The sequence below is a fragment of the Epinephelus fuscoguttatus genome, linkage group LG1 (genome assembly GCF_011397635.1).
Source record: "Epinephelus fuscoguttatus linkage group LG1, E.fuscoguttatus.final_Chr_v1".
In the NCBI taxonomy this organism is placed as follows: domain Eukaryota; kingdom Metazoa; phylum Chordata; class Actinopteri; order Perciformes; family Serranidae; genus Epinephelus; species Epinephelus fuscoguttatus.
The window spans coordinates 20411238-20428256 of record NC_064752.1 but is presented as its reverse complement, the minus strand read 5'-3'; the positions used below and the strand labels follow the sequence as shown (position 1 = coordinate 20428256).

General features: G+C 39.5%; 1 protein-coding gene across 1 annotated transcript; it reads left to right on the top strand.

The window, feature by feature from the left end:
• Positions 1-200: 200 nt before the first annotated feature.
• On the top strand, positions 201-16582 carry LOC125892346 (protein shisa-5-like). The gene is made up of 5 exons (XM_049582310.1): positions 201-359; positions 1807-1945; positions 2427-2566; positions 12201-12428; positions 13735-16582. The coding sequence occupies exons 1-5, from the start codon at positions 290-292 to the stop codon at positions 13902-13904; spliced, it is 747 nt and encodes a 248-aa protein (XP_049438267.1). The 5' UTR covers positions 201-289; the 3' UTR covers positions 13905-16582.
• The last annotated feature ends 437 nt before the right edge of the window (positions 16583-17019 follow it).

Sequence of the window (17019 nt, the reverse complement as noted above, 5' to 3'; positions counted from 1 at the left end):
GTGAGCAAGAGGGTCGGAGTTCAGGGAGCGATGTGGTGGCAGATGTAGTGTGTCCCAATAGTATGCATACTGCATGCATACTGCATACTACACTACATACTTTTAAGGGCAGCTGCAGTACATACTAAAAGTATTTAGTAGAAGTATGCGATTTGGAACGCAGGGCATTTCCCAGGAACACGGGCGGGGCTTCGCCTGAGTGACGTCATCACGGTGTATAGACGATGCTTGCGGCGGCAGCTCGGTTCAGACCAGTTTCCTGCCTGAATCCGGGAGTCCTGAAGTAGCCATGGCGTCAGGCCTGTCCTGTGTTGTTGTTTTGTCGGCGTTATGTGTGGTCCTGGCCCCGTCGGTGTCAGGTGAGTTTGAATTTTTATTTAACTCTAAACTGTCATTATTGCCGCCTCTCTTATTGTTTAATTTTCTGTGCGTTTTAACGTTGAACGTTAGCTCAGTGAACGTAGCCTGAACCCTCCAACAGACCAACAGATTCCTGGGCGATGTCAGCCCCGCAGCGGAGAGCTGTTTGTTAAAGTTACCGATTGTTGTTCAGAAACCATGACGTAAATTGTAACGTTAGCGTGTCTCGACTTTACGATACTAACGGGGAATCAACCGGATACCGTCCATCTTTATTTTAAGATTTGAGGGCCAACACAACGACAGATATAAAACGTTAACGTGAAGGGATTGACTCAACTCGTCGTTGCCAGGTCTTTGCCATTTCCTAACGTTATTGTCTAACATTGTCTATTTCCATAATCTATTACAGTATTAATTAAGTATAAATTATGCCAGTTTATATAGATAAAGGTTGTCAACACATTACTGTGACTGGTAAAGCTAAATCACCCCTTTATAGTAGTAGTTTCAACAGTAGCTGAACATTAAACCCTCATAAATGTAGTCTTATTTCTGCAGTGCTGTTGTTTTATACTGCATTACTTTTTCATATCATAAAACTGGAAAGCTTGTTCATGTTTAAAGTAGTGATTGGATTGTACAGCCGCAGCTAGGGCTTGATGATATGGAGAAAAAAATATATCACAATATTTGTGACCAAATACCTCAAAATCGATATTGCAAGGATATTTGTGGGTTGACCATTGGTGTATTTATTAACACAGTGAGATGTTTGGCAAATAATCCTGAGTAATGTGGATATAATGACTAAAGGCAAATATTACAACAGCTAGAACAGTTTGATAAGTTCAGAAAATTACATCACTTACATGTCACAGCCTTAAAAACCAGGAGAAGACAACACTACGATGTTATGATACACACAATCTAAGACAATATCGAGACTGAAATCATGATATTAATAGAATTTAGATATATTGCCCCGCTCTAGCCACAACTAATGGTTATTCTCATGACCTATACGTTCCAGTGTCCCAGGGCTAGAGGCAACATATTTACTTTGCTTTTATTTTTCTTTGAAAACCAAAACATGTTCAGTTCATTGAAATACAAGGAAAAACAGCAAATGGTCATTTCAGAGGAGATAAAGGTGGGGAATAATTGACATTTTTGCTTGAAAAGATCCCAAAACAATAAGTCATTTATAAAAAAAAAAGCTTCCCGTAAACCGACCGTAAAACCAATATATAAACTCCTTAAAATAGCAGTCATGCCTTTTTTGTAAGTGGTTGGAGGTATGCCTGTGTTTCATTAATATCTTGACATGATTTACTCCTATTTTACTCATCTGTGGCAGTTAATCAACACTACAGCTTTGTGGTAAGTGGTACCAAGGCTAACCCTTCCTGTCCCCCTCTGCTTCCTCTCTCTGCTCTGTTACAGCATTGAGCCGTGACTGTATGGCCTACGGTTCCACGCCATACCAAACATGTTTCACAGGATTTTGCTGTGGTTCCTGTCTGAGAAGATACTGCTGTCAGGATTCTTTCTTTCGTTTTTCTGAGGACGAACAAGAGGATTGGTATTCTATTTCATTTCTTTAATAAATGATAAAAAGCCTCTAACTACAGTTTCTCTTGTTCCCTGTGTAAACTCTGTACACATGTGTCATTGCAGCCTGTTATGCAAAGATTATGCAGTGAAGCAACAGGAAGTAGTGTCTTCCTGTGCAAGACCACCGGCGTGAAGCTAATGTGTGAACGTCTTTGCTGCTTGCGGCAGCAAAAGTCCCCCTTATACATCACAGATTCATGAAATATATTTAGCTTCCTATCTCAGCAGAGTAAACAGGGAAGGGGATTTCACAAACAGAGCAGTATTCTGTTTATGATCATTGCCCAGGGAATTGTTGTGACAAATATTTGTATTAATATTGTTCACCACCATTAGTTGTACGAGTGCTTGAAACATTATTCAACTTTCTCATCTACTGTTCTGAACCAGTAAGGTAATGGCAACATAAATATTGTTTTCCATGATTTTTTTCTTTGTTCCTCTTTTAGTGATGATACCTTTAGCTATCATTACACACCGCTGCCCATGGTCCTTGGTATTGGTGGCTTCATCGCCATTTTGCTTATCTTCATCTGCTGCTGTGTCTGTCCCTGCTGCTGCCTGTACAAGATGTGTCGCAAGCCAAGACGTAAGTAGCCCTCCATTAGCAATTAAATATGTCTATTGTCAGTGCTGATGCTTTGCAGATGCAGGACCAGCAGCTAGTTCTTTGGCCAAGAGTTGGTGTGCCTTTATAATTACAAGGGCCAATATTTCAGAAATTTAAACAGACCGTGGCTTGATTCATTAATTTGGTTGACTTAAATGTGGATGCAAACAGTTTTTTCAGTCTGTGAGGCAAATATGCTTCATTTTGTTGGATTTTTTTTTCTCCTCAGTAGTCTCCATATTCAGTAGCCAACAGAAAACCCTTTGAAATAACCATGGGGAAATATTTGTACTTAAAAAAAACCCAAATCAGCAAAGCCTCATCTTCCTCTTCCATTGAAGGGTGTAAGGAAGATTTATTTTGGCATAGCCTTACAATATGTGGACAAATCAGTGTTTCTGCTTAAGTAACTACCAGGCCACAAAAAGATTTTAAAGTTGTAGTTGAGCTTTGTCAGTAATAAGGTGGCATGCGTTACTCACTAATCCATTGGGATTAGGCGATAACATGATACACAGGAAGTCAGTAAATGTTTTGCATTGTTCACTAATTCACAATCCTGATCAGTTCACGTCCAGGAACTACTTGAAAGTTGAATACAGGTCAGCACTCGGGCTGCAATGATTAGTCGACTAATCGATGACTAATCGACTATTTAAATAATCGGTGACTATTTTAGTAGTCGACTAATCGGTTTGAGTCATTTTTCATAGAGAAGTACTATAAAAGTACCCCAAAATACTCTTCTTGCAGCTTCTTACGTTCAGATATTGGCAGCTTTATACACTCTCCCATGACGGTGAACTAAAACCCTTTGGTGTGTGTACGAAACAAGACATTAGATGACACTTTTAAAAAGCAGTTAAAAACACATCTGTTTAGGCTTGCGTTCCATTAATTGTCCATTGTATCATCTCTGTATTTCGCTGCACTTTACTTTTTATTTGTTTTTTTGTGTATTTTGCATTGTTTCTGTTATTGTACTTTTTGTATTTTATCTTGTGAAGCACTTTGTGAGTCCTCTCTGTGAGAAGTGCTCCTATAAATAAATTTTACTTACTTACTTAATGACATCATTTTGGGGTTTGGGAGAGACAGACCGACATTTTTCAACATTTTAACACATTTTTCGATAAAATGATTAGTCAACTAATCGAAGAAATAATCGACAGATTAGTCGACAATGAAAATAATCTTTACTTGCAGCCCTAGTAAGCACAGAAGAGGTTTTGATAAATAGTGACTTAAATAGGTGCGAAAGGAAAGTGAAAGAAAATCCAACAATGCCCTGAAGTCCTGAGAACAGATGTTCCCATCTGGTTATTTTAACCATGAACTCTATCATAATATCACAATATGAAATGACAGATTGCTGTAATATAGGAGTTTAGCCATAGTGCCCACTTTTATACTGGTAGTGATATGATACACAGATATTGGTTCAGTCCTGTGTATTGAGATAAAGCTGCTACCATCCACATTTTTAATATGTATTTCTGATAATTGATTTTACTTTCTATATCATCAAAGTGTGACAAACTCAAAATATCAATCTGATTGTACAATTGCATTCATTCACTGACACTACTACCACTAACTCACGCCACCTGTTAAGTAAAAAGACAACTATCAGTGTGTGCCACTACAGTATCATATCAATGTTCGCTGCATTTAGACTCAGGTGAACCTAACCCTGCAAACATTTGTATCTAAACCCAACCTGACCGTTTTCCTTAAATACAATTTAAGATGTTAACTGATGGTTAAATCCTTTCAACAGTATTGTGAGAATCGCATCCGCCCCATCCGACTGATGAGTCATTATTTAGTCCATTAAGTTGTTCTTCAATAACAAATAACTCTATAAATAGCCTATTAAGGCATAAATTTGACATTTAAGGTTAAAATACTGTCCCTTTATCATGTATAGTTTAGGTATTGTTAGGAATGTAACGATACCAGAAACTCACAATATGATATTATCACGATATTTATACAAGGGGGAAAAAAGAGAAAATTTATTGTTAAAAATAAATATTCAAAAATAGTGCATGTACACTGTACAGCAAGTTATTTTTAACTTGGAAGCGTATCATAAACAAATCAACACACAGTTGAACATGTGCTTTCATTTCCCCCCATTACTGCTAGGTAGGCAGACATTAAAGTGCCATAACAAAGTCATGTCAATTAAAACTGTAGTGACAGAATATGAAAATGGAAACATTCAGTATTTTTTAACCTACTCTGAACAAAAGTAGTGTAGTACTATTACTAGAAAGTCATCTGAATGACATCAAATGAGGATAGTCTTAATATTCATCAAATATGCAGAACTTAGAACAATCAGACCCTGCAACAACAACAAAATCAACAAATTAGAAATAATGTAAACTCAATAACACACAATCCCTCACTCACAGATACACAGAGAGAGAGAGAGAGAGAGAGAGAGAGAGAGAGATGGGTAGAGATGTGTGTAAAAGAAAACCAAAATAAATAAAGCCCAGCCATTTCCCTGGAAGTCATAGAAAAACTCAAAAACACACATTCACTCAGTTTGTTCACGCCAGGTTGACAATCTTGACATCAAGGAGACCCTAATACTTTCTCAGAACAGGAAATGAGGAGAGGAAAGCTCTGGTCCTGCGCTTTTATGTGATATGCGTGGCATTTCTGTGCGACCCTGCATTAGCGAGTAATCTATCCAAAAGTAATGTGTGTGCAAAGCTGTATGAAAGCTTTGTTATATATTATTTTAGTGTAACTTTATCATTTTTTTTCGCTGTGAAAACATGGACTACCGACAAGTGCTTGGTCTTGTCGGAAAGCCACGATTCTGCTGTTTCACATGATATGTGTGGCTTCTCGCTATGATGAACGGTCGCAGAGAAAATCCACAGAGAAGAACAATCAATCTCCTTACTTTTATTCGCCGTTTCCTCCGGTCACACACGGGTCAGAGTCGGAGGCTGAGAGGCTGAGCTGCACGAGTCTGCTCTCACCTGTGCGCGCAGTTGCATGCAAATGGGGAATGTAGTCGCACAGCTCTGTAGGAGAACGCAGCTATATAACTACCGTGGCATTCCCACAACGGTATCGAGAATTTACTTTATCGCGACACCGCGAAATTCGATATATCGTTACATGCCTAGGTATTGTGTATCTGAATGTTGTGGTGTTATGTCCATGTAAAAAGATTTTGTGTAGTTGTTTATCTTTCAAAGACCATGCATTATTAGCTTCAGTTGTAGTGTGGGTTCTTGCAAAATGCATTTTGGACCACCAAGCAAAAGACAGCAGTCAAGCTAGCTGTTATTAGCACCTGACCCCTAAGGAAAATGCCCATTGAAACGGCCCAGGATAAACACGTGACTACATCCGCTTTTCAAAAGAGTTTACACAGATGCATATATGGAAATCAGATTAATAGGCTTATATTTATAGGACGTATGAAACATGTTACCTGTCATTATAGATAAGAAATAAATAAGAAATCCTTCTAAATTATGATTGAAATTACTTTGATTGCTCTGATTTTGAGTGGCTAGGAAAAACACTGACAATGACTAATACATTTTAATTAAAGACATTTCTGACTACATACAGACTCAAAATCAAGCATTTTTTACTGTATCAATTTGAAGAATTGCCTAGATTTTCATCTTGAAATGGCTACCTTTTTTTAAAAAAAAACTGTTAACATTAGTGAACTCAGCTGTGTTCCCAGCTTTAACAGCAAACTTCAGACAACAGTTTTTTCAAGCTGCGTTAGATGTAAGACTTAATGTGTCTCTTACTTATAAGCTATTATTAAATTAAAATGCGTACCATGTCCCCAATTCTTCTGCGCCGCATTGCTTTGTGCCATTTGTAGTCTGATAAACAGGAAGCTAATAAAAACCAGTTCCCTCATATCACTATTTGAGCACAGTTTCAATGGTTACACTGGTGATTTTATCTAGAGTAAGGTGGAAGAACAGTAGACACAGGTGGGTCTGTTGTCAACGAGTTTGGGTGTTCTTGCAACTCTAAAAATAGAAATCAGTGTGTGGTGGGCCACCGAAAGTAAATGAACGTATGGGAAACCCAGACAGGCTATTGAAGCTCTTGCACAAAACATAAATACTGTACGTCAACTTTTGTGTCAATTGTTATTTTTTGACGAGCCTTTTTAACATTTTTATGGCAGAAATAATGAATCACTTGATCAAAAAATAATTGGCTGATTGGTTGATAGTGAAAATATGCTTAGTTGCAGCCCTGGGGCATTTTCACTACATTTCTCTGTCACACAAGCCCTGAGCATCGACCGGGTATCAGAATTTGTAGGTATTATTTAATACCAGAGCCAGTAACAAAGGACCCTAACAGTCTGTTAACACTTAGTTAAGTATTGTATTGACAGCAGGTGCTCATGTGCTGCTGCTTCTGCAACACGTAGTTGCACATGTGTAAGTTTCCGGCACTAAACCAACGACCGTCAGATTGGTAGCTTCTCAACCTACTTTAAATGCAGTGTCTGATTTCTTGGGGTTTGTTCTAATGAAGAAGTCAGACTCTTAGTTTCCAGTGTGTCGGTGTACCAGCCTGTCTAGTCTTGAAAACTGAACATCAGGGGACTTATCTGAGGTCTGTCGGCCCACCCACCACATGACTTTCATTACTGCAGTGACTTGGTCTTACTAATAACACAGACACTGAGACGCAGAGCATTCCCCAAATCACTAGAATATGTGACACTGAAGAGAGTTACAAAGAGGTGCTTTACTCAGTGAAGTAAACTCTGTCCAGAGCTGTGAAGTTCCTGATTTTTGTGTTTCCCATTATTCTACGTGCCGTGCAGGTTTTCACTCGGCTTCTCAGTGATGTACTGTGGTGAGGCGTGTATCCCACAGGTTGATGACCCAGTAGAGTCATCCGTGATAATTACTGTTTGGAGCTTGTGCCAAACTTGAACACTACATGTTGGAAAGATCACATCCTTACTTAATTTGCTCTGCTGTTTTACAAGCCAGGGCTTGTTCAGTGCCACTGCTATGAATGAGGGCATAGATGGGAAAAATATCAGCTTTGTGATGCCAAACTGTTTTTATTAAGGGTAAGCCCAATGATATTTTATATTTATGTTATTGTCAGCAAATCTCATTAAAAGAGTGAAACCAACACCAACAATGAATTGATCACAATAACAAGTACACAACAGCACTGCACGGAGCGACAACATTACCATGAATGGGGCGCTGTCATTTATTTTGAGCCAATACCATGTACACCTACATCCTGCAGCCATAAATACTCACGAATGCAACAAACCCAGGACTGAAAATAGTCCCTGACAAAAACAATATTTACTCCTGTTTGACTGTTTGCTAAAAACTGCAGTGCCCAGCTGTTAAAGGAAAATCTTAACCCTTTTTAAAGAAATGAAACTGTTTGCGTGTTAGCTGTTTTTAGAGATTTACATCTCAGTAGGAACCAATCGGCTTCGAGCTGCGCACCACAGACAAACTGGGATTAGTTGACGATACCAGAAATACAGAATATCACCACCCTCATTTTTTTAGATCATTATTTGATTTATATTAATTTACCTTTTTGTGTAGCTTTATTTACATCACTTACAATACAGTAATGCTCATCTTCACATCGTTTCCATTAAGATCAAAGTAAACAATACTATAATAAATGAATAGTGAATATTATAGGTGTAAATAATAGCTGTCTCTGACGTGGATACATCACACACAAAATGTAGTACATGTTCTTGCCACAGAATTGTTGCCTCTGAACAGCAGACACTAAGTTGTAACTGCTGCAGGTGACGAAAAAGAAGTCGGAAACAAACTGTGTGAAAGCCCCCCCATCATGTAGTGTGACTTCTTAGAAGTCTTCAGTTTACTTTAGTTTTATCACCTTCCAAACACTTCACAGGCTTTGCAACCAAACTTCTGTTTATCGCAGTTTCCTCAACATCCTGATCGTAAAAATGTAGTGAATTCTTTCTTGGCTGTTGTCCACCAAATTATACTAAGAGTCTGAGTGACCTTGCAGAGAGACAAACAAAGACAGTGGGCTTCATGCATGAACATTTTTGTATCCTAAACTCCTCTTAAACTTCTCTTCTCTCTTGCTCTTAAGAGTGTTAGAGTTGGATTCACCAAATTCTCTCAATTTATCGTAAATCGCTCCTGATGCCCCTGAATTTGCCATATAATGTCACCTCTTCCACTTCATGTGTGGGCAAGTTTCATTTGCAAAGAGTAAAAACAAGAACTCCACACCGCAGAGTTTCAGGTCCTTTCTTATTCTAATATATGAATTGTAAAGCTGTCAACAGCGTCATGTCAGAGCACAGCTGTACTGGAACAGATATAAAAAGGGAACGGTTTAACATGAAATTAAATGTTTAAAAAAATGTTTTAAAGCAAAGTGTAAGATATGAGAGGCAATAAAGGGGCTTGTGACAGTCCTGGAGATCTAACAAGAGAATTATAGTCCACAGAAGGTGTTGTTACACTGTCAGGTGGAGCAACAAAAATCATAAAATCTAAAAAACTAAAATCTAAATTGGCAAGCCATGATGATATTGATGTGGTGAACAGAAAATCAGTGTTGCATTAGGTTTGTCTTGGTTATATACTTTATTTACGCATGTTTCTGTATCTTATTTAAACTGCAAATTCATTCACATTAAGGCATCATGATTAAAGAGAGAGAAAAAGTGTGAGAAGATTGTTTGATGCTGAGGCAACCATACTGAGAGAAAGGAAAGGGAAAAACTTCAAGAGATACAAATATAAATTGGGCTGAATATGTTCGATATTTTCAGCTTTGGTGGTAAAGACAGACGCCTTTACAGACCGTTTACAGTAGGAATGAACATAAACAGGGAAAACTTTGGCATGGGAATTTCCACACCTTATTTTTTATGGGCTTTGTGCAATCTGAGGCAGACAGCTTTCATCCTCTTTGCTCCATTACATCAGAGTGGATTTAGCTCCAGTCTCTTTAGCCCCCCAACTCAAGATATCTCCTCCTTTCTCTTCCCAGTGCTGGGACTGGATATCACTGATCTATTCATGTCCACCCTTTAACCCACTTCTCCAAATGAATTCCTTAAAAAAAATCCCAATGGTGTTGGAAAGCACCTGAGTTTTCTGTGTATTTTCTTTGGCACTTGACACACTTTTCTCGAACTTCGTGTCAGTGTGGTCAGCTCATTCAGACTTTGCCATGCAGCGGCTCAGCTCTGGCAGACAGAGAGCAGTCGGCTAGAACAGCAACAGGAATGTGGATTCCCCAGCCTTGGGCTGTTGCATTTTGGGATCACATCCAGGAATGTCAGAGCTCCACCTCGTGTGACTCATTGTTTCCACGACAACCACAGTCGGGAACACTCGAGACCATCCCACGTCATTTACAGGAAGTGGTCAGGATGACTCCCACTCTGTGAAGGGGGAAAAAGGCCATGGTGGGGGAGTGACTGACACACACACATCTTTCTGTCCTCGGGGTTTCTGCCCTCTTTCAGTTTCACTTAGCTTACAGAGTGATGGGTTTACACTTAGAGTGGAAACATTAGGGTGGAGGTTTGGTTCTGTATTCATATACGTTTGTATCAGTGTACCAGCTCTGTTCATCACCATCACCTTCTTAACTAGCGCTGTCCTTGCTGAATTCTTGTCTCATTTTATAAGAATATTTACTATAACTAAAAATATAGATAAATTATCTGTGTAACCTGAGAACATGCGTAGAAGATGAGCTTATTTCAGTCCCGAGTACTGTCTTCAGCTCTTACTTTCAGTCTGCAAATGGCCTCAACAACCTCCACTGATAAGAGAGGGCAGACAATACGCAGTCTGAGAGGCAAAGCCCAGAGCAAATAATGCCGAAAAAACACACACCGCTGCTCATCAAGTTTAATTTGTGTAACAAGGTAAAACTGAAACTGACTTAGATAACTGTGTAAACATTTTTTATTTACTCTTCTCTTGTCTAGATTGTGGCAGCTGAGCAGTCAGAGGAGATTTTACTAAATAAGTGAAACTGTGCTAAAACAGTGGTTTAAAAAAACACTGATTTTGTAAAGTTACCCCAAGGGTGAATTACACCCCGAGGCCCTGTATCCTCCTCCAGTGTAATAAAAACAGGAAGCCAATGCAGTCATTTTGTGACACCAAATTTAGTAACATTCATAGGACAGGACATTTTGTAGAAGCTTGCTGACTCAGTAGTTTTACAACTCAGTTTTCTTTTGCCTGCCGTACACTAGTAGACTTTAAATAAACTCTTAAAAGACTAAAGTCTGACACTCGTCTCAGGTTTTAGTCGCACAGTATAAGATTTTGCAAAGACAGGGGAACTTGCAGATTCACCAACTAGCTTCCTTTTGAGATTATTTCACATCGGGGTGTAAAATATTACGCCAAACTCCCTTTAATAAATATAGTACCTCCATACGTGTCCACATAAACACGTAACCTCCAGACAAGATGAAATACGCTATATGTATTCAACAGTATTTTTGTTGATTTGGTGTCAATATAACTCATAAAGATAAACTGTATTTGTGTACAAACTTTACATTTTGGATTTTATCCCCTCAACTCGCTGCCAGCCTCCATTGGTTAGCTGCGTTGTTTTAGTGGGAGGAGACTGGGAATGAGAGAACCATTTCAAAAGTTAAGATTTCTCACTACAATAAGTGATGGGTAGTGGATCAGATACACGCCAAATACACAAACTCTTGTTCACTCCACAGCTCCACCAGTTTCTCCTCCTTTTCCGAAAGTGAACCAAAACTTGTTCAGGGTTGGGTTGCTGCTTCCTGTTTTGTGCCGGAGAGAGTGCAGTTATTAGTTCTTGAGAATGTTTAAGTCATTAAACTTCAGTATTTGCATGAGCCAAGACTAAAAACTTGCGATGATATTAAACATGTTTGATTTTGTTGGAGCGTCAAGACGAGAAAGAGATTGCCTTGAGACAGCTCGGACAGAGTTTTATGACCACCTTGTACAAAATGATAAAAGATCACAGGAGTGCATACCAGATGAGCTAAAACTCTCTTGATTTTATCCCAAATGTATCTGACAGTGAAATCACTGGAAGTCATTTGGTGTAATGCCAGCTTTAGAGTCACTGCCCGGTTTTCACAGTTGTATAAATGCAGAAGTGATTGTCTAATTTAACTTGTGCTGCATATTTTGTGGTATGAAACTTCCCTTTTGTTTTAATGTTGTAATGTCTTGTTCTTACTGTTGTGTAAGTATCGTCCTTAGTCTTAGCCAATGTTGGTGGTTATGCCCCGAAAATGTATGCTGGTTAACCAGGTGATTTATGATGTGCATATATAGGGCAGATTTATGTTGCTGTTAGTGGGTACATCAGCGCCAGTGATCTCATTTACCATGTTAACCAGCATATAATCATGATTTCCCGGTTCACCAAACAATCAGCTCAGACCACATGTGCTTTTATTGGTCAAAGCTAGTTTTACTTTATTTCCTTGTGTTTTCATTTCATCATTTCAGCTGAAACTGTGATGTAACCTCTTGCCTAGCTCTTATTATCTGTATTTTTAATCTGTTTTTGTGTCGTTTGCTTACAGCTGTGATTGCTACCACCACCCACACCACAGTGGTCACCACCGCTCCTCAGCAGTACCCCCAGCAGCCAACTGCAACACCTGGGCTGCCTCAGACCTACCAGGGAGGCCAGTATCAACCCTACCAGCCCGTACCAGTGCAGCCGGGTTATGGACCCCAGCCCATGCAAACATCACCCTACCATGGACAACCTTATGTCCCAGGGCCGCCACCAACATATCAGGAAGCAAGTGAGTGTGAATTTGTTATAACAAGTCTCAAAATGAACACATTTAACAGTAACCACTCTGTCAACCACTATCAGAAAGGTGTGCATTCTTTTTTCAAAGTATAGTTATTTGTCTAATTAAGACAAACTTGATTTGTCCTGAGTGGAGCAATTAGTTGTGCAGTGGTAAATATCCAGACAAACATACAAGAAGGCGATTCAATTCAACATATATTAGAAAAAAACAAAACAGAGTGAACAGATTAATCAAAAGGTTGGGTGGCCAAGTTGAATCAACCAAAAGAAAATCTTGGTTCACTGAAATTCTACCTACTCTTCAATCAATCGATTGGTCGATGGGGGGAAAAATCTGCACGGGTTATCTCTAGATCAGGGGTGTCAAACTCATTACAGTTCAGAGCAGCCCAATTTGATCTCAAGTGGGCCGGACCACTGTAACCACTGCATTATAACCTATAAATATTAAGCCCTTCAAAATTTTCTTTAATTCTGAAAACATTCATCCATTTACCAAACAAAGAAGAAGGAAAAAAATATGCAAATTCAACCGAATGTGTTAGTTTTTCCACTTTCACTCAGAGTACTACTCACTTTCATTACATGTGACTTTTTTTTTCATAATTTTCCACTGAAGTTGAAGCTTTCTAAGAAGCGGGTTAAGTCACCCCCTGTTTTGTGAGTGCCTCAGCAGCAGGGTTCCACTAATATCGTTGCAAGACAGAAGTCTGATACAGAGTCTGCGAACTGAAGCTGCTGGTTGACAATATTTTGTCAATAATGTTCAGAATCTTTAAGCGTGAGCATAGAATGTACTTATTGTTATTTCGGAGAGCTGCATTCTGGTCAGAGTGGAAAAGCCTCTTAGGCAGTATTTTACATGAAGAATCTGGTCACTGTTTAATATTCTCTGGAAACCTCTCAGCCTTCACATGTGCATCAACATTAGGTGTGGGAAATCTGGCTGGATTGGACCCTTTGGCGGGCTGGTTCTGGTCCCTGGACCATTTTTCCCCCAGTAACAACCAGCAGACTATACAAAATAACTGCTCAACACTGGATAATGACACAGTACACTGTAGCTTTAAAAGAAAAAAAAACATTGTGCCATTTTGGTGCTTCAGAATAGCTGCAGTCGGAAGTGGAGGTGGAATATCCGCTGCTGGTTTAATGTTGGGGCATGTCTGGATTATGTAAAATAAGAAATGAAACATTTATGGTTACTCTGTGTGACAGATCTGAACGTGTGGTTAGTGTCAAAGTATTTTCATCCCTCTCATCCTCATGCCATGTTGTCTTTCTGTCTGCAGCCGGTCCTGCTTACCCTCCCCAGCCGATGCCTTACAGCCAGGCTGCGTACACCCCCGGCCAGCCAGCGTACCCTCTGCATCCTCCCGTCCAGCCGCAGCCCAACGCTCCACACACAGACTTCCTAGCCCAGCCAGCATACAACCCAGATTATGTTGCACCGCCACCCTAGACCGGATAACGGACCACAGTGCCACGCTCTCAGCCACTTTAAACGTGCTGCAACATTTTCAAACTTGGCAGAACTGGAATTGTGTAACCCGAATCAAAGATGATAATCGTCTCCAGGTGCTTTGATCCACGTGTTTTGGTGGTTAATTATGGGAGTGTTATGACACATTTGTAGTTGTGTTAGTGCATCTGTTTTGTCGAAGAGTTGCCAAGTGAAAATGTTGATACCTCTCAGCTCGTATTGCATGGACTCATGATATACAAGTGGTGAAATTGTTGTTGTTTTTTTTAAGAATATATTTTTTAGTATCTCCATCTTGGTCATCTTGACGAATTACACATGAAACCACTGAGTCTGATTTTAAAGAGTAGATGAAGTACTTTACAGCATTTTCCAACCATCCAAACATGCCTCAACATCTCGCTCCTGGTCCCTGTAGATGCTGTGCACCGGCTGAACCTGCTTGACCTCTTCGGTTCCTATCTGCAGTGATTGCAGTCAGACTCTGTGGTCTCGCCCATAATCTCCTTGCTTTCTGCCAGTTTATTTCAGACCGACCAAGTGCTTTTAATCTCTTTTTAATGTAATTTATAATGCTTATGTGTTACTTGGGAACAGATCAACTTCAGAGTGTGTAATAATTCTCAGTAGAGGATTTGTGATGGGAAGGGTGCATGTCATTATTAACTAACTATTATAGACTGCATAAAGGAAATGGACATAGCCACTTGATGTTGCTAATTGGTTTGTGGACTACCATTTTTAGGCCTCGAGATTGGCACTTTGACTGTCGCCATCTTGTTTTATTTCTTTGAGCAAGAAGTGATCAGAATTGGACGACAGGGTAGAGCTGCATCTATCCTGATTGACAGGTTGCAGTGACCACGACTTGTCAATCACAAGGTAGCCATGCCCTAAAGCGTACCCGGCTTTATCGTCTATGTTACTTAAACAGGACTTTAAGTTACAAAATGAACGTCATACTTTATTGAAGAGGATGTGAAACTAGTGATTACGACCATAAACTCATCAGGAAAATTTCACTGATGTAATAAATCAAGTGAGAAGTAGTGTCATTTTCTCCTAGCCATGTATACAATCAAAGTCAGTTCTTTTTTTTAAAACCAGAGGAATCGCCCCCTGCTGGCCATTAACAAGAATGCAGGTGTAAGGCACTTTTTAGATCCATAGGCTACGTCCACTTCTTTTGTACAGTCTATGGTTGACTAACGATGTACAGGACAAAGGATCTTTCTCTAACCCTCCAGACAGAGGGAACGTTCATCATGTCAATTCAACGGAAACGCACGTGAAAGTGTTTTTGTGTCCATGTACAAGGGAGATTCCACATCATGTTTCTTAATTTCCTCCTTTGCTCAGGTCGTTTTCATTCAGTTTCCATCTTGCAACGCGTGTAACTGAGCTGAACTGCATCGGCAGCTTTGAATGAATTAACCAAAGGAAATTTCTTTTCAACTAACCAAACATCCACAAGAAATACAAATGTTATACTTCCAGAATACAAGAAATGATTGTGCCTTCTTAGCCACATTACTTTGTGCATGTTATTTTTAACTGTTTAAAATCTTGTTTTCTAGTTATCCACGTGTGTTTGATTTGCCTGTTTCACTCAGTGTTGTGTTGCTTGTGTTTCACTGTCATAAAGACTGACATTCACTTCAACCTGCCACATTATTTTGCAGTAAGCTGCTTTTCAACCTTAGTTACAGCCCAAACTGTGCGTGTTATGAATTTTTAAAGGTCATTATATTCAGTATTGTGTTACTTGCCTTGTCACATCCTGTTTTTCTCTCTGGATATTGTCCTCACTTTTGCCTTCATTAGACTGTACCAGCGTAGCAGCCATGTTTGAATAAGTAGCCTGTCGCTGTTCCTTTTTTAAATCTAAACTCTGAACTGATATGCCTTCCCTCTCTGCTCGGTCACTTCTGCTTCGTGCTGACTGGAATGACTTGAAAACAGTTTTGCTTAAGTGACCTTTTTATGACCCAGCTGAGCTTGGAGAAGTACAGTCACAGCTCATGTGATGAGACATTGATCTTTTGAGCAACCCTGAGTTTTTAACTTCCTCTCTCCAGACTTTGGTTTGGGTCAAAGGGCACACAGTAGTACCTATTTCATTTCAGTGTCTCATTACATGTGAGTGTCACAGGTGCAGGTTTCAGAGTGATCTTCGGTCACATCTATGCAGTGGCTTATTTTATTTTACCAGCCCACACGAGAAACCACATGTCAGCTAACGAAAGATGTCTAATGTTCTCACGTCTTTGTAATTTGCAAAATAGTTAATTTGTGAGGAACGTGCATGTGTCCTGAGTGATTCGTCTGTACTTCCTATTTGCTTGCCTTTTTCTCTGCACTCTGTCTTTATAAATGTGTTTACCTGTGATTGTCCTTCGGCCAGTGTTGTTTCTTCAAGATGACTTTAGTTGGAGTGTTTTTATTTGTGTGTGCGTGTGTGTGTGTGGATAATAGCCATCTATGTTCTGTGTGGAAGACAGCAGCAGAGATTTATTCTTGCTCCATCTGTGTTTCTCGTCCAAGAATAATTGTCATTGATGCTACTTTGAGATGTATGTACATTACTTTTATTTTGTTAAGAACCCACCACTTCCTCTGCAGAGTTCAATAAAATATATATTTTCTGTTTGCCCCAACTTTGGTTATTGGATTTTCAGAGTTGAAGGTGATAACTCAAAGTGCACTTGTGTGTGTGCTTAACAACTCATGCAAACGGCTAAAGGTCCAGTGTGCAGGATTTTGGATGTATTAGCAGAAACTGAATATAATATTAGTATTTGTGTTTTCTTTAGTGTGTAATCACCTGAAATTAATAATCCTTTGTTACCTTAGAATAACAGTTAATGTCCATATATGGAGCAAGTTCTCCTCCACAGAGTCCGCCATGTTTCTATGGTAGCCCAGAACAGACAAACCAAGCGCTGTCTCTAGATATGGCCATTCGTGTTACGGTGCCAGCCACTGTTGTACCACACATTTGGCACATGGGAGATATTAGTTAACTGCAAAATGCAACCTCACCACTAGATGCCACTAATCCCACACACTAGACCAGGTGTAAGCAACCTTCAGC

Excerpts from the sequence above, each read along its gene's own strand:
- LOC125892346 (XM_049582310.1), top strand. The coding sequence starts at position 290 with ATGGCGTCAGGCCTGTCCTGTGTTGTTGTTTTGTCGGCGTTATGTGTG. Across the intron at positions 2,567-12,200 it reads GATGTGTCGCAAGCCAAGAC|CTGTGATTGCTACCACCACC; the intron begins GTAAGTAGCCCT and ends GTTTGCTTACAG. Across the intron at positions 12,429-13,734 it reads ACCAACATATCAGGAAGCAA|CCGGTCCTGCTTACCCTCCC; the intron begins GTGAGTGTGAAT and ends TTCTGTCTGCAG.